At 39.2% G+C, this 25563-nt stretch overlaps 2 protein-coding genes across 10 annotated transcripts in view; both read right to left on the bottom strand.

The window, feature by feature from the left end:
* The window catches only part of vps13b (vacuolar protein sorting 13 homolog B), a 310547-nt gene extending 294413 nt beyond the window's left edge, over positions 1–16134 (bottom strand). For all 8 annotated transcript variants that reach the window (XM_075464765.1, XM_075464763.1, XM_075464764.1 and 5 more), the window contains exons 1-3: positions 16002–16134; positions 15124–15282; positions 10530–10673 (exon numbers count right to left, since the gene is read on the bottom strand). In XM_075464765.1, the coding sequence (XP_075320880.1) occupies positions 10530–10673; positions 15124–15270 (291 nt within the window). In that variant the 5' untranslated portion in view covers positions 15271–15282; positions 16002–16134. The remainder of the gene's footprint in view (positions 1–10529; positions 10674–15123; positions 15283–16001) is intronic.
* A 3719-nt stretch (positions 16135–19853) lies between these two features.
* On the bottom strand, positions 19854–21703 carry osr2 (odd-skipped related transciption factor 2). 2 transcript variants are annotated; one of them, XM_075466556.1, is made up of 3 exons: positions 21034–21703; positions 20582–20681; positions 19854–20217 (listed from the first exon to the last, which is right to left on the bottom strand). In XM_075466556.1, the coding sequence occupies exons 1-3, from the start codon at positions 21678–21680 to the stop codon at positions 20143–20145; spliced, it is 822 nt and encodes a 273-aa protein (XP_075322671.1). In that variant the 5' UTR covers positions 21681–21703; the 3' UTR covers positions 19854–20142. The 2 variants fall into 2 exon arrangements, with proteins under 2 accessions (XP_075322671.1, XP_075322672.1); XM_075466557.1 differs by having other exon boundaries at positions 19854–20299.
* Positions 21704–25563: the final 3860 nt, after the last annotated feature.

Consider the following 25563-nt stretch of genomic DNA (forward strand, 5'->3'; position numbering starts at 1 on the left):
AGTTTTAGTGCAGATGTTTAACCATGGGACAGAAGGGGGAAAAAAACTGTCCACCAAGTGTTAAATTTCATGATTTACTCATTCATTCATCCGCTTATTTTAAAGACTGGAAATTGTGTGATTCCAAAACAGACAGGTGTAAACAGGAGAGCATCTTCATCCACTGTTTGGACAAACAGGTTGAAAATGTACACGTAAAATTTATCAATGTTGACTAAAAAAAAGAATTAGGAAATTTCAATATGCATGTTATGTGACAGAATCAAAAAATTAGGGTTTAAAAAAAAAAGTCTGTAAAAAAAGTTGAAAACCAGTAGTAGCAGTTTGTGATCCTCAAGGCAGTACTTCCTTAAAAACAGAAACAATCCTGTTGAGTAAATATGGTCATATGATGGTCATATTTCATATGGTCTGACAAATCAAAATGTGATATTTTGGAATGACATTGTGCAGAGACGCTCTTTCTCAGTGACATGCCCCGGATTACACAATCTGCTGTAAACTTACTAAAATACTTCCACCTTTACTGTTACCTCTCTCTTGGCAGCTTCTGTCCGCTCCTACAAACTGAAAGTCAGACGAATAATATTTATCACCGATATTTCCACTGCTTCTGCATCAGTGCTCCAAGCTCATTCATTTTATCCACCCCAATCTCACATTTCCCATGAGCATCACGGGAAGAAATATTCTTTACTGCAGCAGTCGTCCACTGATGCAGTGTCATTCTAATAATTAACAAATTGTTGCAATGTTTTAATTCTTGGTTGTGCAAAGTGCCATATTTATGTGCATTTTAGCTCTAGTCTGGACCATTACATTCTATAATATGTGATTTAAATTTCAAGAAATGTTTTGTCTCAACAGCAAAAGCAAAGGTGGCTTGGACAGAGCAGAGCTTTAATGCAATAAAGTATAAAGTTGTCATCTGCAATACCATTTGATGTGGATGTGTATGTTTTGTTATAGGTTATACTTTTAGTCTTGCAAGTAAATGCAAAGTAATACCAGTAAAAAAAAAAAACAGTAGCTGAGAAGGCTCCAGTTGAATGGTGCATAATGCTCCATTAATCTAAAATCTCAAAGCCTGTGTATTCATACATGACATCAGGTTCTTTGTAACAAAACATATGTATGTTGGTTTTTAGTATAGAAGGTGAACCAAATGTTAGTTCTCTTTTGTACAGGCTAATGTACACGCAATTTCAATCCTAACACTTGATGAAAAGAACAAGAAATTCAAATCCAGGCTAGTGAAAAGTCCTGAACTCCATAATGGAACTTGGTGCCATTTTGAACAGTCTTGAGTAGACCACTAAGTTTTTTCACTGACGTCCCGTCACATTTTGAACTGTAACCTCTTGATGTTTGCACACCATGTTACCGTTGGTGGGCTCTAGTTTTAGTCATCGTATTCACTCAAATTTAGAAAGAAAAAAAAATAAAGGAAAGAGAGTAATAAACTGAAAGAAAGCAAAGACAGTGAAAAAAATATCAGAAAACAGACAGCCCAAAAAGAAAAGACAGAAAGTAAGAGTGGAAAGTGTTGGGGTGGAGTAACAAATAAATTAATCAACTTAAAAAAAAAGAAGAATTATAAGTGAAGGAAACAAAGAAAATTGGAAAGAAGGATAAAATGTTCCTGATTTAGATCAGAGAAGTAATGGTCTTACAGATGTCTCCATCAGCCGACCACAATTCAAGGCTGAGCATGTGAGGCATGCTGCTTACACTGGCACAGCTACCTCATAGTGCTAATTACTGCAGTGTGTTAGCTACAATTAAACAATCCACACAGACTCTTTACATACAGAAATGCGTGCAATAAGCCTCCCAACACACACGATCAAAAAAATAATAGAAAATACACTTAGACTCAATTATTACGCATAAGGGAAATTTCTAGACATAAAACAGCTTTAAATTGAACCTGTTCATTTCTTATTCAAATAATTCACTCCACAGTTGTTTGCCAATTATTTATCACATAAATAATCCATTCATTGTTATTCTTTTCAAATATAAATGAAAATGATTATGCATCTTTGCAACTTTTTGTGAAAATGAGCATCCGTCCGATAACAATCGAGTGGTAAACTAGTGGCCACTACCTGATTTTAACATGAACTGGCATTCACCTATCAAAACAGAACCATTCCTTTTCTGAGCTTTTCCCATTATGTCATACAAAATATCAAGCACATTATACAAGACATAAGCACCCCTTGAACAATGTAAGCACCAGCCACCAAGAACAGTGAAAGCAGTGGCTGAGGCTATGCTGACAACTTAATTGCACATGTGAGGTGCAGCTGGAAGGCACAAACTGTAGAGGCCTGAGTATTCTTGGAAAGTATCAATGTTCTAAAAGCAGCAAGTTAGAATAAATCAAACAAAATGGGAGAAGGCTTTACATCAGTGTTGAGAGATTCTAAAGCCATCTTGCAGGAAGTTTGAGAGCATTCAAACTGAATGAAAGAATTATATTTGCACACCACTTGTATACTTGGTTCCAGTTTACTTAAAAGATCGAAAACTGTCAAAAACACGATAACAAAATAAAATTGATTAAATTAAATTAGATAAAACACATGTGGATTCTTGTAAGAAAATGTGATTATTTGGGCTTTAGGGCTCTCACTCACCAGGCCGACAATTCATGACCATCAGTGTCTCTAGTTTTTTTGGTGTGAAACGCACCATCAGCTCAGTCTGACCCGATCTGTGCAATTTAATTTTCATTTGGCAAGTTAAAAATCACCATTGGGTCAGGTACTGAGTAATTTAAAGACTCCCACTCCATTCGTTAATGTTATGTCCTCTTGTGCACACATACATCGTGCAACTGAGTTGGAAGGTGGAGGTTGTCTTTGCGGTGTGTGCAATTGTTTTCCCCAACATGGCCTTTCTGTGTGGAGTTTGTATGTTCTCCCTGTGTATGTATGGGTTCTATCCAGGTAATCTGGCTTCGTCCAACAGTCCTAAAACATGCATGTTAAGTTAATTGGCGTCTTTAAATTGTTCCTCGGCGTGAGTGTGAACGTGAATGGTCGTTTGTCTCTGTGTGGCCCTGTGATGGACTGGCAACCCGTCCAGGGTGTACCCCGCTGCCTCCCACCCAATTATAGCTGTGGCAGACTCCAGCCCCCCACAACCCTTAAAGCAGGGCTCAGTAATACGGGGTTTGTTTACCATGCAATACACACCCCAAAGCGGTAGGGGGAGCTCCGTAGAAAATAGGCGACAGTCTAGCCAGACTGTCGTAAACCCACCAGAGGCAATTTACGGTTTATTTGTCCTGGGTCCGCATGAGAAAGTGAACACAGTCACACACACACACACACCCAAATAGTAATAATAACAGTCCTAAAAAGATCATTCTGGAAGCGATCGTAACATAGCCTAATTTCATTACACCAAGACCTACTACTTGGCGCAGGAAGACTGTGTATTTGTACAAATGTAGTTCTACAAAAGTCCTTATAGCAACATCCACTGAAAGAAACACGAACGGACATTTCTAGTCCTAGTGCTATAGCCAGCCTCTTCAGAAACAGAGAATTGTTATTTTAGATATAGTTCGTGAGGCAGGAACAATACATAACAGTATGTTCACCTTTACAGTTACAACTCAAATACCTTCAACTCCAGCAAGCCACATTCAAAATTATTGTAATGAAAACGACAAGTTCTACACCGACATCACTGCTAACCTGCACACGGCAACTGCTCAACATTTGTCTATATACTAGCAGCTACATCCACTGATGAAAACGGTGGTTAGCTTAATGGCTGCTAACCAAACATCGTTTTCACAAGTTTTGACTTGGAAAATGTAACGATTTTAGCCGTAACCGCATTCAATTCAGCCGTCGACAGCTAATGGTGTGTCTATCAGGCTACCTGGCTCGGCTCAGAGCCCTTTACGACCTGCCGTGAAGCAGTAGTTCTCGGCTCTCGTGTGTCGCGAGACTTCCAGAGCTAAACAAAGCACGTGGCGCCACAGGCAAAGTTGCAAGCGCTGTTTCGGGCTAGGGCCACCAGATGGAGATGGAAATGTCACAGTTTTCATCGGAACGGGTCAGCCAAGCAAACTGATGATTGCCAAGCAATTTTATGACCATGAAAAAGTTGCATAGTATGTCTTTAATTGGATTAAGCGGGTCTAGAAAATGGATGGATGGATGCAGTAGACGCTTAAGATACCGTTAAATGCCAACGTCAAGGCAGAGGTAAAAAAAAATAAAAAATTCCTGTGTTCCACAATGCTATATGGCTGTATTATCAAATGAGTGGTGGCTTCAAAGAGGGATCTATATAACTGCTTCAGTGCCACATGAAAAATACTTTTTTCTCTTGTTTTTCTATTTCTTTTAGGGTTAGCCCCTTATTGAGTAGCTAAATTGTGTTTTTTTTTCTGACCCTGTGAACAGCTGGACATTGCCTATCGCTGGCAGGATAATTGGTAATACTGTAGGTAATACACCAATTATGGATAAATGGCTCTTAGAGCCCCACTTCAAACAAATGAAACTATCCCTACAAAAGCAATCTAAAGTTAACAAGTGGTCAACTTCTTGCCTAAATTCATGCAATCACTGCTAATGTCCTTTTAGATTTAAAGCTCCTACGATACAGTGTTTTAAACTGCAACACAATATCTTCCAAGACCCTCTGATAGAACAAAGTACTAATCGAGTGAACATTAGCCTTAATTGCAAGGTAATCGTTTCCCAAACTACAATATTGCAAAGAGCACCGAGCAAGTAATAAGGTCCAGTGAGGGGCTGCTCTAGTCCGGATGGCCTGAGAGCAGGGATTAAGTTGTGGAACAGCAGCATCCTGCCCACGGTGTATTGATCTCCATTTGACTCACTGAATACAGGAAGCCACTGGGATACATTTTTCCCCCAGCTGCTTTCCTGTGTCTGAGGAGGTGAAGTGACCGCATCCCACCAGGAACTCAAACATTCACCAAACCTCTTAGACAAAGATAGGCGTTGTTCAGTATTGGCTGACTCACAAGAAATGGTGACTGCGTGCAAAGATCTTTTGCTTGAATGACATGCTCGCACGTTGCTCTCTGCTGATGCTTTAAATCAATTTGGAAAGTCAACCAATACGTGCAATGTATCACCAATAGTAAAAAGTTACATGAGGAGACAAAGTAATACACAAAAGTTAATTCTAGGATTGGTTTAAGCCCTAGAATATGTTTTGTAGAAAAATGTGGAGCTGACATGCAGACACAATGTACTGTATAATTACAAAGTAATTTGCTTAGCATTTAACACAGACTTACTCTGCAGAAAATTTTAGCAGTATAATAACACTGAAACTTCACTCACATTTGCAAATCATAACACAAAGAGGTCTGGTGAGGCTGCCAACACCTGTGTTTCCACAGTATGCGTTTAAACAATGGAAACCATCATTTCTGGTTAGAGCCCTCTTATCTTGCAATTTTAGGAAAAATGATTAATAGAATAAATAATAAAAAAAGAATAAAAGACAATACATATTGAGGAATACAAAAAAGGAAATATTTGTGGTATAACATCATTTAATTTTACTTTAATGATTTTTTTTTTTTTCCCCGCAACCCGATCCCCGGAGATGGATGGATGGATGGATGGATTTTTCTTTTTTTAAATGGAGATCTGGCACAAAGAAGTGCATCTCTATCTTTTCCTCTTTTTGTTGACAGAAGTTCACTATGTTCAGCAGAATGGTAAGACTGAATTAAACTTAGAGGATAACTGGGCACACTGCTGACATCTGGGCATGAAATCACTTGTGAATAACTCGTTTGAAAGATCATGCAGCATAAAAACAGCATAAGTGAGTGATCATTGAATGTGAAGTGGCTGGAAGAACACAGCTGTAGAAAGCAGATCCAACTGCAAACCATCAGATAAATTTGAAATACACTGCCTGAAGGTCCTATTAATAATGTCAAATTAACAACTATTTGTTCAAGTTAGCTATGGCTTCTCCCAGTCACGGAAAGCTAGTCTCGAGATACATTAATTTCCTTCATTTGTAAGTTCAAACTTGTGCTTTTTTTCCCCCATTCTTAAATTGGTTGCTAAAGTCTTTTGAGCAACAGTTCAACTACACTGACAAAAAAAAAAGACCCCTCAAGTATACGAATAAAGCAAGAGGAAACCTGTGAATGCTTGCATAAGCCTTCGAAAGAAATCTTAAGGACAAGACTAAATAGCATTTTCTGTGGCCAGAAACCTTAACAAGGTCTTTGAGAACAATCTTACCATATCTCACTATTAGGAATGCTTAACTTCCAACTTCCATTATTCTATCTCACTATTATTTACAGAGATGGGTTTTGTTACTGCCTTGGGGAGTTGGATTCAAAGAAAATATATTCTCTAGTGATGCATGTCTAAGCTCAGTGGGGCCTCCTACACAGGACTGAGGAGACAGAAGAAGTTGTACTTTTGCTGCAATCTCTGAAAGCTGTTTGCTCCTGCAATCTTTGGGACACAGATTATCCAGTTTGTGCTACCTGATTGCAAAATTCCAAAAAACTGTTTTTTCCACTATCCAAACTTTGTTTTTTGACTTGTGAAAGATTAGTTGATTAGACACAGTGACATAAAGGCACAGCTTATAAGTGAAGATTGTATACAATGGCAGCTGAATATTAGGGTGCATTTCATTGTGTATTTAAGGTGATACTGACTGAATTAATGAGAAAAGCATTACTTTTACTACAAATGTTTTAAGTACAAGCCTCAACAGATCAAAACTGTTCCAACAGATTATCCAACACTGTGTTGGCACTCAATTATCATATATTATCTTTGATCCTGTCATCTGTTAGGCTCAGGCCTTTTCACCTGCCGATATATCCGGCATCTAACATGCTGACCACAGGAACCTTCTGCCCAGCCATCTTAACATATACCAGACCTTGATATAATAAGCATAAGAATATTGCAAAAGCTGCTCAACATAATGGACAACACTGTAGACCCTTTACACAACATAGTGATCTAACAACAAAGTCTATTCAGTCAGAGGCTTCTTCAGCTTTTCTTCAACAAAGCACTACACAGGAAGTAGCTTCTGCTGAACACAATTACTGTTTTACAATAACTAATGACCCACAACTGTTTTGAAAATAATTTCCCATTTTGGGATTGCAAAGTAATATTCAGTTGAATTCAACTGATCAACACATGCTTCATGTTTTCTTTCTAGTCATAATGTTAACCCCTGGGTGACAAAACAGCACATTAAACATAGGTAGAGCAGTAGAACTCCAAAGAAAGTGTTCTTAACCTTTACAATTAAGTAATTCCATTGATAGATTTATTTTTCAAACTAAAGAGCAGCTAGCCTTTGTCCAGCAGGACGTAGATTTAGCAACAGAATAACAACTTGGGGTTTTTAGGAAGCCTTCAAGAAGGGGTTTCCTAATTCACATGTATTATCCATCATTTAGGAGCAATGGGGTTTGGTGGTGTAAAGCCCTAAAAATAGTTTAGAAGGAATATAACAGAAGAAAGAACCATATGCCAAACCAACAAGTCTCAAAGGCACCTCCCAAAATCATCTTGAGGCAATGCATCAATCAGAACCTCCACATCAGTGGCAAATGCACTCAGTGGCCATAAACTCCCCAGATCAAGCAGTGAGCTTTGCCAAAACCAAAAAGGCTCTCCTCAGTAAACCCAAGCCTTTATCAGTGTCTCATAAATAATAAAGACTGTCTAAGAGTGTTGTGATCCACTGTAAGTGTTGTCTGGCCAGTTCCTCTCTGAATTGGCTGATCACACCTCATCCTCAACATCTGGAGCAATTTACCAAGTTGTCAATGGAAAAAAATGCCCTAATTTTGCTAAATTTGATCAAGATTTGCCATCAAGCCTTTCACTAAGAAAGTGTAATAATACTAATCTCTGCTGCAGCAAGCTACAAATAAAAATTCAAGTCTTAAAAAAGCAGCAAAAAGAATTCTACAAAACGGCTTCATCCAGCTACTCAACAGAAGGTGAAGCTTGGAGGAAATAATTCCTCACACTGCACTGCATCGCATTAAGGACAATTTCAAATCTACCACATCAGAGCGGTAAACCACTAAACTGATGACATTGCCAAAAGACAAAATCAAAACAGTCAAAACTGTAATTAGTTTGGTGTGAAGCTGTCAAAAACAGTGGATTGTTGCAAACTCCTTCAATAATAAGGCAAATAAGGCACCAGACATTTTATAAGCTGCATCCTGACACAAAGAAAAACATGTCTAAATTAAATTCATACAAAATCGTTCATCACCTTGAGCCATGGATTGTTGTAGATAACCCTTGACTTCACATATTCACACTTAAAATTCAATTTGCCCTTGAAGACTAAGTATTTAGATTTTTAGCTTAAACTGAGTAGAATAATGTAATCATGTACAATAAATGAATAAACTAAACAAAGAAAACTGAGATATCACAATAGACATATGTTCAAAAAGCTTGTGGATTTCAAAGTAGGCTGCAGAAAATCATAGAATTTGAGGACACGATAACACAATTCTTAAAATGAATATTTTTTATTTGTACACGGCCTCCAGTTTGTAAAATTAAAGTCTTAAAAAAAAAGTGGACAACATCTTTTCATTACCATACTTTCTGCACTACAATCCTCATTACATCTAATTTCAAGCAATTACACTGTCAGCAGAAGCTGTAATCTCCAACTGCTGCTAAATTTCCACATTTGCTGGAAACTATAATTGTGAGCTGCTCTTGGTGCTTTGCAGATGGGCCCTATTGGGCAATCTGAATAAACCTAATATTACCCAGTTCCTCTCAGGGGGACACACGAACATTAAAAAGGTCCAAATAATTCCGGTCAAATTACACAGCCCTTAATGAACTTCAAAAGATGTGCGGATGTTTTTACAGGCCAGTGCTCAGGCTTTAACTGTAATTATGAAAACAAACCATATTAATGATATCATTTATCATTTCCACACTTTGGCCGTGTGAGGCCTACCACAAGGTTCCCGTCTATACCGGACAGAAGGAACACTAGTTATCTATTAAACTTCAAATATAAGTTTTTTTCCATGCACAGAACAGTTTTTTCAGTTCTTTTAAATCCTTTGGGCCATCACACAAATTACATGACAGCTTCATGGGAAAATATCAAGGCCCATCTGTTGCGTGAACCAACGCCAAACTAACGCCCTGCATTCAGTTAGAATCTGATTCAAATTTAACTAATTTAAAAATGTACATCAACATGATATCTAACCTCAAAAATGCATGAGCTTTCTGTGGGACTAAAAGCCTAGAGACATAATTGTTATTGTTACTAATATCATTACAATTATTAGTTACAGCATTACACATATAAAGAAAATGAATGAAACAGACTTTAGTTTTTGGCTTCAGAACACAGTAGTCAGCCTGCTGCCTCCCATATAGGAGAGAAGTAAAGTGCTTCATTTAAATTCCACATACTAGAAGGACTTCTCCTGTGAATTTGGCTTTACTCCAAATTATGTCTCTTGAGTGTACATACCACTGAATAATTTGTCCAAATGTCATTTGCAATTCCCCAAAAATCTTTTCTTCACTGGAAGCCTTTTAGAAAACATCTGTAACAAATAGTTGTTTTGAGAATACTGATACTGGTACATGACCTTAAGCTGTGTATCAAGCATAAAAAAGAATGTTTAAATTACCACTGAGCTAGAAACCAGATCGCACGAAAAGTGGGCACCTGCAAAGTATGATATTTACCATCAGTTCAGGGCAGCTGACGCTCATGTGTTAGAAATCTTTTGCTGCTGCCTATATAATTAGCTGTAATTGACTTCCCTTGAAATTCGTTTCTTCGTGGACATCTGGCCTTGAAACCTCAACCTTCCCATATAAGGACCAGTAGTGAGTTACACTTTTAAAATGTGCTAACTGCATGGGTGGCAAAAATAGGACCGTGCTGTTTTCCAAATATACCTTTCCTACACCAAACTTTTTTAAAAAAGTAATCATTTGTGACTAAATTAAACACTATAATAGATCTTATATCCTTATATCATTTTATTGATTACATGGACGAACCCAAAAATGTGGCACGTAGCAACTTTATCAAACCTAAATGACACAGATGTTAAACAACGTTTTTTTAATAACTTAAAAAAAAAACTGAACTTTTGTTTATAAGAGAACTATTTTTTGAAACAGGGACTAAAGATCTGCTCAAGCTAAAGGCAGCTAATACGGCCACACAATATTAGAAGAAAAACACTGATACTGAAACATTTTTTCCTGTGACATTTAGCACTCTAAAAGACTATACAGAAATTTTGACAATTTTACTTAAATACTTTTTCTTTTCTTCTTTTGTTGGAGAATTCAGTTGCAAATATATAAACAAAATTAAAAAAAAAAATTAATATAAACTTTAATGCAGCACAGGTGAGATTGGTGAGATTTGGACAGTCCTGTTTTGGCCTAACAGTGCAATCAAGAATAACATGTTACTCCTACTAATAAAGGACTAACCTGGGCTCCATCCCTTAGCTTGAGGATGCACTCCATGGTGTTGATGGTGATGACGACAGGCTCTGAGCCCAGCTTGGTCCAGGGCACATGGATCCGTAGCTCATGGATATGACCACTCATGAACGTAAAGGGCAGCTTCAGCTCCTGTTCCAGGACATAAAGATGTCAAAGACTTTAGAATAACCTTTACTGAACAAATATATATGCAAAGCAGACAATGTTGTAAGTATGTAACTTAAAGTAATGCAGAGGATTTCAGTAAAACTGGAATCTTGATCTTAGTGGGTTTTCTCCAGGGACCTCATGTACAAAGACTTGCGTGGATTTCCTACTGAAACATGGCGTACGCTCAAACCCAAATGTCCTCCAACGTCGGATGTATGAATCTGTGCGCACGCATCAATCCAAGCGCATTTCGTTTGTACATCCCAATCAACGTGGAATTGAGCGCACATGTAGGAGCACCCGACTCCTTCCTGGAGTCTCCACGCCCCTACTTAAATTTGCAAATCATATTTAAATAAAGAATGAATAAAGTATTTTTCTATTCTATTCTTTCTTTCTATTCTAAATGAGCCCTGTACCTGCGATTCCCCTATATGTACAATTAGAAAATAAAGAAAAAAGAATGAATAAGATGGGAAAAAATAAGAACTTTACGGAAAGCGAGATGGAGGTGCTACTTTCTGAAGTGGAGGCCCGCAAAAATGTGTTCTTTGGCACGATGTCCTCCGGCAAACACAAGAAGAGTGGGTGGGAGAGCCTGAGGCTGTCAATGCTGGGGGGTCTAGAGAAGCCACACAAGCAGAGGTGAAGAAGAAGTGGTCCGACATTAAGGTGGAGGTGAAGCGGAGACTGGCTGCCCACCGCTGCAGTGTGGCCAAAACAGGCGGGGGGGGCGCAACTATGGGTGACACTGCTCTCTCTGGGGTGGTGGGAGCACATGTGGGTGACTCTGATTACCCCCAAGGTAAATACCGATGTTTTTGTGTAACTCACAACAACGTGTTCATACAGTAACGTGTAGAAGTGCGCCGGGGAAAAGGTGAGGCTGATTGAGACATTTCACACTATACGCACAGGGTTATTAACATTTGCACACAGAGACGATCAGGGGCTTGTTACAAAGATCTTAAGCTGAAGTTTAACCAGCAAAAAACAGCAAGAAACTAACTTTAACCACCGACTATGATGATGTGAAGACAGGATAGAAATTGGGGGCGCACATACTCAGTGCACGTCACGGAGAATAATATAAGGACAATTACACAATAAAGTTACTCACCAAGAAGCCAACCATCACGCACAGTGCCACTCTGTAAGTCTGTTACCAACGATGCTGTTACTCAGAATGTATGAATAGTGCATTGAACCACGGCACCTCGCCACAATGTTGGTTAATTGCATTTACGCATCACATATGATCTGATCGAATGAAAATGTTTCCTGTTAACATACAAATTCATCATGTGATTGCGCTTTTATAGCAATGTGTGCGCAGTCGATAGCTCCGATTACAAAACCGGCTCTCGCTTCAAATTGAGCTTTAATGTTGGCCTGTTCAACTTCATTGTGGGAATTTGATATACGTGGCTGAGATGCGGATAATTCAGTTCCACACGCTGGTATGGCTCGGCTCAGGGTAGACTGGCACAGTCCCAATCGGTTGGCCAGCTCCCTCTGGAATGCCCCGGCTGCTATAGGAACCCCAGTGTGCACATCACCTGTGAGCACAGGCAGCGTATGGCTCCTCGCTGTGTTGCGCTCCAACGCCGGCTGCAGCCCTGCGCAAAGTTCTAGGAGGATTTCCCTCAAAACGGCTAATGAGTCAGTTGCCATCATATGCCAGCAAATCCTCTCTGTCTCTGAACACACGCTCTCTTCGAATTGCACCATTTGCAAAGTCTTCTAATACTGCTAAAGCAGCCATTGTTTTTAATGGTATGCATTTCACCACTTAGCGCATGCTTTTATATCCGCTCTGTAATTGCAGACACATGGGTGCGTTCATTGTTTATCAGTATTAATTGTTCATGTATCTCAAATGTGCACATCACTGTCTGAGGACTAATTGTTTTCACATTTATTTATTATAACAGTTTCCCAACATCACCTTAGGTGTCGCCAAAGAATCAACAGCTGTAGAAAAATGCGTACGCCAGCCCTGAAGTTGGCGTGAGGCACCGCACATTTCCATGGTCTTTTCGCTCTTGATACATCTGATCGTTGACGTGAAAAGGTGCGTACGCCACTATTTTGTGCGTACGCACCCTTTGTACATGAGGCCCCAGGTGCTCTGGTTTTTTCTCCATAGTCCAAAATTATGTATGTTAGGTTAGTTTGCAATTCTAACCGGGCCATACATATAAGTGTGAGACTGTGACAAATGTTTTGTTTTTTTTGTTTTTTTTACACCAAAGCTCTTATGTTTAAGCGCTGACAAAATCCTTTCCCACTGCCAGCAATTCTGTATTTACCCTCAGAGCTCTTGGGGCTACACTGAGCACGTCTACATGGCACTAGACAAAAAGCATATTGAACTATGCCAGACTAACATATCAAAAATAATGTGGTTGAGGACTGAACTATTCCTGCATGTAAAGGCTTATTTAGACTCTAATGGGTCTAGGTGCTTTGCACATGCTCCAAAGTTCCATCTTTTTACAAAAACAGCAAAGCATAAGTATATATCAATACAGCCAACCTCCCAATAAAGGTTCTCTCACTAATTTTTCAGTTCTTTTTCTCAGACTGCTGGACATGTCTGTAATTACGAGTGAAAAGCAAGCAATTAAGACTAATTAAGACTACATTTCAACTCACAATCGCTTAAAGCATTTCCAGACCATCGCTCAGCTCTAATAAAATCCGGATTTTAAAATGGCAGCATCATTTGACGAAATCCTCAGCATCTTAACTACATATGACTGTTTTTAGCTATAATTATATGTACGATGATCACCCATTTATTTGTCATGTTGAGTTACATGAAATCACACCTCCGCATTTAACCCATCCAGGTTGGCACCTGTTGGAACATACACATGCACAGGGTCACACACAGGCCATATTCACTGGAGCGGTGGGCAGGAATTCACAGACTGGGGAGCAAATGTTGGGGGGGTACGGTGGCCTGCTCAAGGGCAACTCGGCCGTGGCAAGGTGGACTGTCACCCCACCAATCTTCGAGCAGTAAGAGCGGTATTCGAACCACAAACCTTCAGGTTATTGGACGACCTACTCAACTACTGACCCACGGCCGCCCTCCACACTCTTCATTTAATAACTCAATTCCCCTCCATTATATGTCACGTAAATATTAGGTAATGCACAGGGGTCCAATTGACTGGCCAAGTTAAACTCAAACGCAGGTCAAACTCAAACCGCATCTCAACTCAAAGACGCAGTAAAAAGTAGTGTAAAAAGAGTGTTTTCAGAATGTATTCAGAACCTAGCTTCTAGTACCTATGAGGAGGACACACCTGCACTTACAATAGCATTAAGAGATAGCATTACACTGCACCCTGCATGATGAGTTGGATCATTTGGACAATTTGTTAAAACCATGAATTTTTGTGATACATATGTATTATTTTTGGACTGAACCTGTGTTTTCAATAAGAAAGTTCTAACAAATTCTGTTAGGTTAGGTATTGGCTTAGTCTGCTCTTCAAAAGCATTCAGCATCCAATTAAAAGATTTTTAAAAAATCCCTTTAAATCATGGGCAATTTGTGTAAAACTGACATTAAAAGTTAATTTAAAAAAATTTAAAAAAAACATGAAAATATCACTGTAGGATAAATATAAAAGAATAAATTAATCAAACATTTTTCACACTGACAGATTTTGCCTGGCTGAACAGCATAATTGTAGCTATAATAGCTGTAATTTTTCTGATTCTAGTCAAAGCAATGCACTGCAGCTAAGTTGAAGACTGATTGTCTGAGAGGAAACAAATATGCTGCACTCACAATTTCTGAAATAATTGGAAAGGGAAACTGTTTGACATTGATATTCTCTTGTTATTTGTACATTATCTGCTTTTCTTCCTCTTCTGTTGAGTAACCAAAACACTTAAAATGACTCGTTTTTAAAAATGCAAAGAAATTAAAGCCACTTGTAGATTCTACAATATCATCTTTGTACCAGAGTTAAAAAGCACATATGAGGAAAAAAAAATAAATCAACTCACTAAAGGGCTGTTGACCGCACTATTAAAAAAGCAACAGACTTGTAATCATTTATAGTGGAGGTTAAGATGTTAATGTCTATATACTTAATACTCTTTGGGCAGGAAATAGACATAAAGCATTGGAAAGATGTTAACTATTTAGTGAATGTTTCAATACATCCATCGAGGGCAACCAAAGTCCCTGTAAGGCTCAAGTAATATTGATCACTAAAAAGATTTGAAAGCAATATTTTACCTTCTAGCAATATGCAGCACTAGAATCATTATCTATCATAACGCCATGGCAAACTTCCAAAACACAGTGAAATGTGAAAGATTACCTTTGTGAAATGAGTAAGTCTCATCTTTATCTGATAAAGAACAGTTATACAAAATGCAAGACACATTCAGCACACAGTACCTGTTCCAGTACATCCAGCTTCAGGTCCAACTTGCTGAGCACCACATCCCCTCCCCACAGGGAGAGCTGCAGGTCAGATGGTTTCAGGTTCTTAATGTACTTGTTGACATAGCTCATCAGGAGCGGTGTGACATAAGACTCCAACATCTTTTCTCTGTCCTGAGTACAAAATCAAAATGTAGGAAAGCATTGCAATATAAGTTATACAACAGAGTTGTGAGTGCAATTTGAAAGAATATGCATTTGTCACAGCAGCTTTAGTATGCTTTGGCACAAAAGTTCTGGTGTGTCAGCACACGGGGCTGGCTTACTGGACATAAGCTTTAATTCAAGATGTCAGACATATCTGTGCTGCTATGACAGTTCAAAATATCGGTTTAAAAAGGGCCTGTCGTGGACCTCTTATTAAATGTAGCCTATTTGGCCAAGTTGTATTATTTGGTTAATAACTGCACTTGGCAGAAGGGATACTGAAATTCAGTTTGTGATTTCAGGTCGAGATTTAAGAAACCTTTAAATAATTTATATGCGATTCACTTTATTTCTGCAGTTGCAATTTTCAGTGGCTGTCGGTAATTGAACTTCATCGAACTGCCATAATTAGCATGCTTGCTAATGTAGCTTCGCTTATAGTAAATGTGAGGAACGGGCAAACAGTATTTAGCAACACCATTTGCAAATCGAGCGCAATGTAACTAAAATTGTATTGATACATATTAACAAATTTAACTTAGTGTGGAGCAGTTAGCGAAAGAGGCTCTCTGGTCATGTAAGCTATACAAACCACAGCAGTATAGCAAAGAAGCTAAGCTATGGCTAAAAAAAAAAGTCGTCCTAAACCGGAATTACAGAGGTTAATGAACAAAAACCTTTCTTACTTGACTCCCGCTTTTATCCAGTGGCTGTCTATTTAATTCGACGTTTATTGAAACATGCTTGTCCCGTTTACTGGCGTTAGCCACATCTTCCGACGGTTATAGCCTAAACGTCATCTGTAAACACCAACGCGGCTTCCGTATTAATGGTGTTGCGTTTTTTTCCAAAGGAAATTTGCGTTTCACCACTCACCTCACAAACACGACACATAATTAAGGTTAAAAAAAATCCTTTTGGACACACATGATTTATTTTTCAATGTTTAACACAGCATCAGGTTATGCAATGCCAGCTGCTTTTCAAAAGGTCTGTACCAGTGAAGTTTATCTAGCCTATAGGCTATTTCTTCTAAGAATGAGCGTGGTTGTTAAATTTCCCACTCTATGAAACTTCTCAATGCTACGCCCTCCGTTTTATGCCAGTCAAAGCCCAACGTTGCCGTGGGAATAGCCTGTTCTATGTATAAAAAAAAAAACTTTGTGACAATCGTCTTCTCTAGTTTGTGTGTAAATATTCAAATGTTCTAAATCAATTTATTGTTTACATTAGCATCACAAGTCAGATAGTCCTTTTTTCATCGTCTAAATAAAATAAATGATAGTAAAACATTAGGCCTATCTTTAGTGTTGACAGTGGTGATCTGATGTGAGTTAATTTTAGATAAATATTACCTGTCATTATCATATTAAACTATGCAGCCAGGCACTTACTGAAATGTTTTAACAAACACCAGAAAGCTAATGTTGTTAAGATGACGGGCGAAATAAATATAGATAGGCCTACTGGATTACAATGGAGAGTCACTATCATCATTGTACAACAATGGAAAATGCACGTTGAAGTAAAAGCCAATGAAGAATAGACTATTCATATCCTTCGTGGTCTTTTTGTCGTTTCAGGACCACTGATTCCTTTCAAAGAATACAAATGTCAGTATCACAATGCAACTTATGAACAACAGAGGTAGACTTGTGGACACCGGCAGCCTCTCTGACAAATGACGTCAAATCTATCTTCCTCGAGACCTTTACTTCTGTATAGAATGTTGTTGAGGTGGTGTCTGTGCTGCTTTGATAGCAAGACAACAGGCCACTTACATTAGCAGACATCGATTAGACCCACTCTTAAATAAATATATGAATATCCATACCGTGTAGGAAACTATAAAAAAAATCATTTATTTATTTAATTATTTATTTAACCGTGGATTCTCCTTCTTCCTCCTCCTCTTCTGAGCAAACAGGCAATCTGCAAATCTGTCCTTGTCCTTGTCATGTGGTCATATGGAGATATGAAGGCAGAGTATCGGAGCCCAGTGGCCTGCAGCTCGTCCAGCCTCTAACCTGTCGGTTACTCCACGGTCACGGGTCACATTCGCCATGTGACTGTCCATTCCTCTTCATCTGTGTCCGTGTGCGTCTGTGCGTGGGTTCAACTGTGCACTCACGCTAAGCCTCCGTTACTCCCCTAAAGCCAGTTCGAACCACGACGCTCCACAGAAACGAAGAAAATGAAGCTATTACGATTTTCCTGATGAGATCAACTGACTTTTGTTGGGGAACCCGCATTGACTTTAAAAAAAAAGAAGAAAATTAATGGATGCTAACAGAGCTTTAATGATAATAATGACAATAATAATAATAATAATAATAATAATAATAATGATAATATGATTGCAGTGGTATTGGTTTTCGTCAAAGTATTGCAGAGCGCTTCATAAAAGGATTCAATTGGCAAAACAATAATACAACAGCAGGTTCCATCATATCGGTGGAAACAAAAAGAATACTGAACGGATGTGCCAGTAATAGAAACAAAAAATTAGAATTGACCAGTTGTTGTTCTGTTTTGATATTGTGATCCCCGTGGAGCCAAAAAAAAAGGTGTGTTGCTCCACTTCACACTCAACTGTGCTCAACTGTGCTAAGATTCGTGCCAGGTGAAAATGACATGACTGAACATTTATCGGTGTCCCATCAAGCAAGATTTGAACAATTTGAAAATAGGTGGTGACTCAGAAAATCTTAAAACATGGGGGGGGGGGGTAATATTAATTCAATAAAAAAGGGCCCCAAAAAAATGTATGCTTTTTTAAAAAAAATGACGCTATTTGGTGGCAGATGGACGAACATTAGCCTACTGTTAGTCACCTCCACTATCTTAAAAACAGATAAGAATTCACATGTATCCTTTTTTTAAAAGATTAAGTTCATCTCAGAAATCTCAGACCATTAATATCACTTTGTCAAACAATCTATTGCAAGTTGTTATTATCATTATCATCATCGTTATTATCACTATTGTTATTATTATTTAAACGGTCATATTTTCTTTTTTTTTTTTTACATTTTTTTTTTTTTATTTGTTGTTTTCTTTTTGACACATATTTTCATCATGAAGCAACTCAAATGCTGTAAATAAGCCAACTGGAGACGTTGCACTGTGCTGCCTTTCCATTTCGAACATTTTTTAGGAAAATTCTTGCCTGCAGTGAGCAATAAAGCGGTCCTTAGTTCATGGCCTTAGTTCGGCATTATTGAACGCCGTTTAAATTCTTCTGCTGTTATTGTAGCCGCTTGGCCCAGACCATGTTTGCGAGCCCATTAAAGATAAATGCTAGTTTTTCAAGCACTTAATTACAGTGTCAGGTGAAAAACGGTTATAAAAGGTTTTGCCAAGTGTAATAATTGTTGCTGAAACCTTGAAACAACGGACCTAAATGCCAAGACACATGAAGATACAGATTAGAAGCAAGTGAATCTGGTTTTGTCCTTTTTCCTTTTTCTCGAATAATAAAACGAAATATCATACATACCTAAACGTATTCTGTTATTGGCCGCAGCCCTGATGGTTAATCTGTGGCCGGTCAAGGTTTAGCTGGATGCAATCCAAATTCTGTCTCAAACAAGTTTGTGGAGCGCTGCGCCTATAGCGCTCACATTTATCCCCTGAACTCATTTCTTTCAAGACTGGATTATCTCTATATTCTCATCAACTGTCAGTTCAAACAACGTCCGGATTATCTCACACTGCACGTAGACTTTTTCTTTTTTTTGGGGGGGGGGGGGGGGGGGGGGTTATATTAGCCTACATGTTTGAAGTTAAGGTGCAATATGAAACTGTTTTGATTTATGAATTCGCTCACTAAAAATTGGAGGTCGACACACGTTTAAGACGCAACAGCAATCTTAGAATGATTGTTTGGTGGTCATGAGATGTCAACAGTAGAACAACCCCTGCGCATGCCTTAGAAATGATTTTCTGCAAATGTCGTCTTCTTCTTTTTTTGCAAGTCAATTACGATAGCAGAAGTGCATGATGTAGATAAATATGTGATATACGACTGCGGATGCGCCAATATAACAGAGCAGTTTATCAGCCTCTGACGTGGAAGATAATAGTGGCGCTTAATAAACAATGTGACTTGCAAAACATTTTATGGCAGAAAAAAGGTGAATGGTTACATGGTCATGTTTTTATTCATTCATTTAAGTGTGGTAATTCTTATCAGTTATTATTCACAATGAGCCTTCCAGTTGGAAGTACTCAAAAAGATAAAGGTGTCTTTCAGTATTGCCATCTGGTGCTCCCTTCCAAAACCTGCTTTTATGCTGTAAAAAACCCCATGATTCCGCCACATAAGCTCTCACTGCCTGCTGGTGATGAACTTACAGACTATTAAATTGATGGGCATAGTAAGTGGTGCCATCTAAATATTGGTTTTGGGCTGTAGCATTATGTCCCCTCTTGTGACATGAAAAGCATTCAATAAAAAACAAGACGAACGCAAATGTATCATGGAAATATTTATTTCTAAAATACATTTTTAACATATTTTAAACTTATGGCTGTTTTTTGACAACTTTATCATTTCAAGGTCAGAAAAGAAAATATAAAACATTATGTACACGGTCTTGATATTTACAGGTGGCGGGGAAGCTGGACATGGCCATGGCGCTGCAGTCGTTCCACTTGAGGTGCGAAGAAGAAAGAAAATCCCTCATTAAAAATGTGCTGCAGTGAACGTGTCCTTAATTGGAGAGTCTCTTTGACCACAAAAGTCGCTGATTTGTCTCTCTGCGTTTTGTCCATTTTTGTTTTGTTTTGTCTGTCCAGGCTAGTAGTCCTGATGTGGGCTGTGCGTCAAACTGTGCCGTCGCAAGTCACAGTTGCGCCGAAACACCTTTCCGCAGCGGCCACAGCTGTAGGGCTTGATGTCTGTATGGGTGAGAAGGTGAGTTTTCAGGTTACTTCTTTGATTAAAGGTTCTTCCGCATGTGGGGCATTTGTGGGGAGACTCCTGTTTAGATTTAAAGCAAGCAAAGGATTATTCCCTTTAATTGTATAGAAAGTCTGTCAGTTGTATCTTTCAGTCATCTATAAACCCAATATGAGTCAGCTGTTACTCCTTGAATTGCACAATATGTTTATAGCGTCTGCATCTCTCACTCATCTTTATGTTTTAGTTAGATAATAGGCCAATCGCAATTGTTTTTGTGACTGATTAAGATGCAGTAAACATACCATTCTAATCATTACGCATTACGTACATTTAAGGTAAGCAATAATAGTCTGAGCTTACCTGCATGTGTAAGGTTTTATGGACGGCTAGTGTTCGAGACTGACAGAATCCCTTCCCACATTCTTGACATTTGAATGGCTTTTCCTTGGAGTGGATGTATCTGAAAAACAGAAATGACACTTAATCAATGTGTGCTCATGCATGGACTTGCTTACACGTGTTACAAACCCCATATGCACAGGGCTAAAATCTCCATTTACAGAGCTAGGGGGTTCTGAAAGTCCAACTTATATCTTAAAAGAGCTTTAGCGCCCTCGTGTAGAAATATCAGGGAACAGGCCTGTCTTTAATTAAAGCAAAATTAAGAATATATTTTTATGAGCTTGTTGTGCAGAGACCATTTTGGAAAACACATCTTTTAAAAACTCCCGTCTTAAAAAAAACGCTGCAGGCAGTTTGCTGAACACGTCTGCTTTAAAACGCAGTGCTTATTTAACGCTGCATTTGCTTACCTGTGGTCTCTGAGATGGTCTTGTCTTCTGAAGGCCTTGTGGCAAATATCACAGGTATAGGGCCGCTCATCTGTGTGGGTCCTCTCATGAATGAGGAGGTTGTAGGACTTGGTGAAATGCCGGCCGCAGAACTTGCAAATAAATTCCTTTTTAGTCTTGGATGGGAGCCTGCCCCGAGTGGGTTTTCGGTCCGGGGACAGCTTGCTCAGCTCTGAGATGGTCCCCCCAAGTCCCGATGCCAACTTCGCCAGATCCGCGGCTTTCGGCGGGTCCTCCTGAGTGGCAGCGAGGGCCAGGTTGGCAAAGTCAAACCTAGGTCTGTCCTTGTGCAGCGAGGGTACGCCGTGCGTAACGGTGGCTTGTTTTGGATGGAAGAGCTGCGCGGCTGCTGTGAAGGGCAACGCCGGGAAAGGAATTCTGGGGTCCACCAGACCTTGGGCGGCTGCCGTGATTGTTGACCTCAGTCCTTGCATGTGTGGATAGCCAAGAGTCCAGTGGTTCATGTGCATGGTTTGCACTGCGCTGAGGCCGTACAATCCTTGCAGCTGGTCGGCGGGGAAAGTGTTGACGGCCTGCAGGAAGGAGTAGTTTGTGAGCTGCAGGGCTGGGTGCAGGGGGATCGGAGCGTGCAATGCTTTGCTCCCCATTTCGGCTCAGACCTCTGCAGAGGAGACGCTGGAAACCCTGAGGAATACAGAAAGAGTTGATTGTTAATGCCAAGTTTAGGATGTGTAATTATGTAGAGACGAAGACGGTGCCTGTCATAATAAAACCACATTTATGCCACACACAACCATTTCAGACATGTTTGTCATCTAATTTCACACGACATTTACCACAAAAAAAAAGAAAAAGAAATGTAAAGATGATTATATTGACCATGTGACCCAAATTAGGGTTGAAAAAAATAGAAGAAAAAAAACGTGATAATTTCATTAACTTGCACAGCGCGACGGAACAGATAAAGTGATCTGAACAACCTATGAAGTCAACATTGTCCCTTACTACTAATCGTGTGATGTGTAAAATGTTATTTGCAGCAAAACCGGAGAGAATATTTCCCAAAAATGTATTGTATGAGTGGGAGTGTGACCAGTTAGATGCGCTTCAAAGAAATCATAAAACAAATTACTCATCGAAACTGACGTTGTATTAACTGGGTGTAAGAGCAAATCATATGGCACTAATTATTACTGCAAATTGTAATTTCAGATCCCTGAATGACGCACTCCATCTTATAAAGGGCAAACAGAGAAGACACCGAGTTGTCTCTGACGGTTGTTGTGTTTCACAATGCAGAACAACTAAGCTACTCAGCAAGTGTAGCCTACAAGTGACAATTTGCCAGCAGAGCTCAAATATGTTTAAATCATGCGTCAGAGCAAAACAGCCGAATACTCAACACGAGAAGAAACTGGCTATAAGTTTGTTAGGAATGCATTTGCATTTTATTTTGTGGTTACGTTTAGTTAATTTAATGGGCGCTAATTTTTTTTGCTTTTAGGCCAATTTTATCCCATGCTAAATGTTTTTCTTTTCTTTTTTCATGTATTCATGTTATGGTGGGTCTCACCAAGGTAACACAGCCTGGGCATTTATGGGCCTGCGTTTCAACAGAACACTGTTTGCAAAGTCTAAAATCAAGAGCTACCTGCCAATACAACGAGAGACAAATGAGGTAAGCTGGCGAGAACTGGCCTGGTTCCGTTTTTGCGGGCACGACAAGTTATGTTTTTCCCACATAGAAAACTCCACCGTCAAAGTTCAAGGCTCCAGATGGTGAAAGTGGGACTGGCAATAAGCCAGCGGAGCGACGGCGATCTGACCCTCAGATATGGGCGAGAATGAACAGTAAGAAAAAATTGGCTTAGTTTTTGTCTTTGTGGCTGAGGGGAAAAAAAAGTAAAATTGGTCATTCGTAATAGATTCTAAAGTCAAACCATCTTGTAACCGGGAGATTCCCAAAATCTGAACATGTAGTGGAGACTAAGGCTTTATCTTTACTTGGAGAGAGTTCCAAAAATGTAAAGTCTTGCGTAGACAGTAGTCAGAGGGCTGGCAGTCACTTGTTCCAGTCAGGTTCCAGTTAGGTTTTCTGCGCAAATCTTTGAATTCTCTCGACTTTGCTTCTCCCTTCATGCGATTGGGTTAAATATAATTTCGCACAGGTGCAGCATAAATCACTGTGAAGGCACTTGTTCTTTGCCCACTTGTACCGCTTCGTTCAGCTTGTTCTTCACTCACCTTTGGACTTCATTTACGCTTTGCTCTAAGTGTGTTGTTCTTTGAGTCCCCACCAGTTTAAATGTTTTTTTTTTGGAAGGAGTTTTTTCCCTTTTTTTTTTTAATGTCTATACCGTTTAAGCCTTGACATGTCTTTACAACCGCGAGGGCCACTGTCGCGCGTAACGTCGCGAGCTGTGGCCACAGATCAGAGATGTCAAAGTGTGAGTGAGCTGTGACCTCAAGCTGTCAGCAGAAGCAACAATCTCAGTCTTGTACAATGAATTCAGTTTTCGTTCGTGAAAAGTTAACGATTTCACCAACAGTTTGATCTCGTTGGCTCAGAGTTAAGTAAAAAAGAAACAAGTTTCCTGTTAGATTTAAAAAAAATAAAGTTTTAACAAGTGAGCTAAGAGAGGCTGGTTCCCTTTCCGTACAGGTCTGACATATACTCTGCCAAACAGAATCTTACCCCAATAAATAGCTGCCAAGGGTCCTGCGGTATGTCAGTAATCCACAGTAACTATAGAGGCGACGAGCTCCAATAAAGCGTCGCTAAAACGTTTCCAAGATCCAAGTCCATGAAACTTTCATGTAGCCATGCAGCCAACTCTGATGTCTTGGAGTTTTGCAGAGATGTGACAAGTTGTGAAAAGCTGAGGAAAGAGACGAAGAGGTTTGGAGGAGAAACAGCAGCAGCGTGGGAGTCCCGTCCGGAGCTGGGGCTGGAAGTGTGCGGTTCCTCACTTTTTAGGGCTCCGGGACTCTGGAGCGCTCAGCCCGCCCTCCGACACGCCTCCACCCCCCTCCTCTATCATTAACTCCAATGTTCCCTCTGTTTATTTGTGTTTGGATAGCAACTAAGACTCCAGACCATAGTAGAGAAGCGTGTTCAGTTAGTTCAACCTGCGTCTTCTGACACCTCTCACACAACATATAACCAGGGCTGATACCTTCTTTTGGAAGCATGTTTGGAAGCACAGGGGGAAACCCTGAGCGGTTTTTTCCCTCCGACTCCACGCTTATGAGAATGTGCTTTTGGATTCTTGAACAGCTTACAATTTTTTTTTTCCCTTTTTTTCCTTTTTAAAAACCATAGGGCCCTTTTGCCAAATGGAGGGTATATGCAAGATCCGCCTCATTAAATCCTTTTATTTCAATGTGGTAAGAGACAGAGAGAAAGAAGAATCCGAGGTTTGGGATTAAAAAAAAAAGCAAAACACAAAACAAAAACTGACACTTGGTGACAAAAGTAAACAGTTAAATTACTATTACTGCTCTTTTTTCTCTCTTTTTTTCTCTTTTTGCCTTTTTTTCTTTTTCCTTTTTTTACTTAACCGGACAGTTTAATCTTTATTCATTACTAAATATGATGATTGCCACATGGATTGACCCATGTGTTCTCAAAAAAAAAAAAAATCTGCTATTTTACTTGACTTGATAAATTGAGAAGGCTACTGGTAAAGATCCAATAAAAAAGAAAAAAAAGGATAATTTCCGAAGAGACTAAATTGGCATAGGTGTTGACATGAGCGTTAATCATAGAGAAATAAAAAAAAAAACTTTTCTTGCACCCTTCTTTTTTATCATTCATTCTTATTTATTTGAGTTTGTAAAACGTGACACAGTATGTGATTGATATGGCCTCTGATTTCATAGCAGTTTGTTTGTCCACGTGCCTGAATCAGAATTGATCCATTTAAATGATTTTATTCATTCACTTTTTAGTTCACTTCATAGGCTTCCTTCAGAAGGGCGTTCTGGCACATGTGATTAATTCAGTGCATTTTTCCGTTTAAAAAAAACGTGTTGATAACATGAGAATGTAATGTGCATTTTGACAAAAAAAACAAAAGTGTTTCAATTTGCGATTTCAAAAACAGTCACGCTGCTCGCGAGAAGTCAAGGACGCGCTTGTGTTCACTTAATAAATAGATTTGATCATTTTTCTTCTCGATACAAAACGCTTGGAACCTTTCTGTGGGAATTTGTAGTTTAGAAATGTTAAGTGCAGCAGGAGTGACAGAGGTTGCTGCGGTTCTTGTCTTTGCAAGTTGGCAGAATGCAGCTCTGCAGCGCCGCCTATTGGGACATAAATGAAATAACAACTCTTCTCTTCAAGCAAGTGCGGCTGCAGTGTTCTGTTTGAGCAACTTTGCATTTTCGTCGACATCCCTGAGAATAGGAACTTCATCAAACAAGACAGCATCGAAGGTGAACACATTTAAATTGTCTTATATATTCCCAATGCACACACTTAATATATATAAAAAAAGCGCCAGGCATTCAGCGTGAAAGACAAAAACA

This window comes from Odontesthes bonariensis, chromosome 5 (genome assembly GCF_027942865.1).
Source record: "Odontesthes bonariensis isolate fOdoBon6 chromosome 5, fOdoBon6.hap1, whole genome shotgun sequence".
NCBI classification, from domain to species: domain Eukaryota; kingdom Metazoa; phylum Chordata; class Actinopteri; order Atheriniformes; family Atherinopsidae; genus Odontesthes; species Odontesthes bonariensis.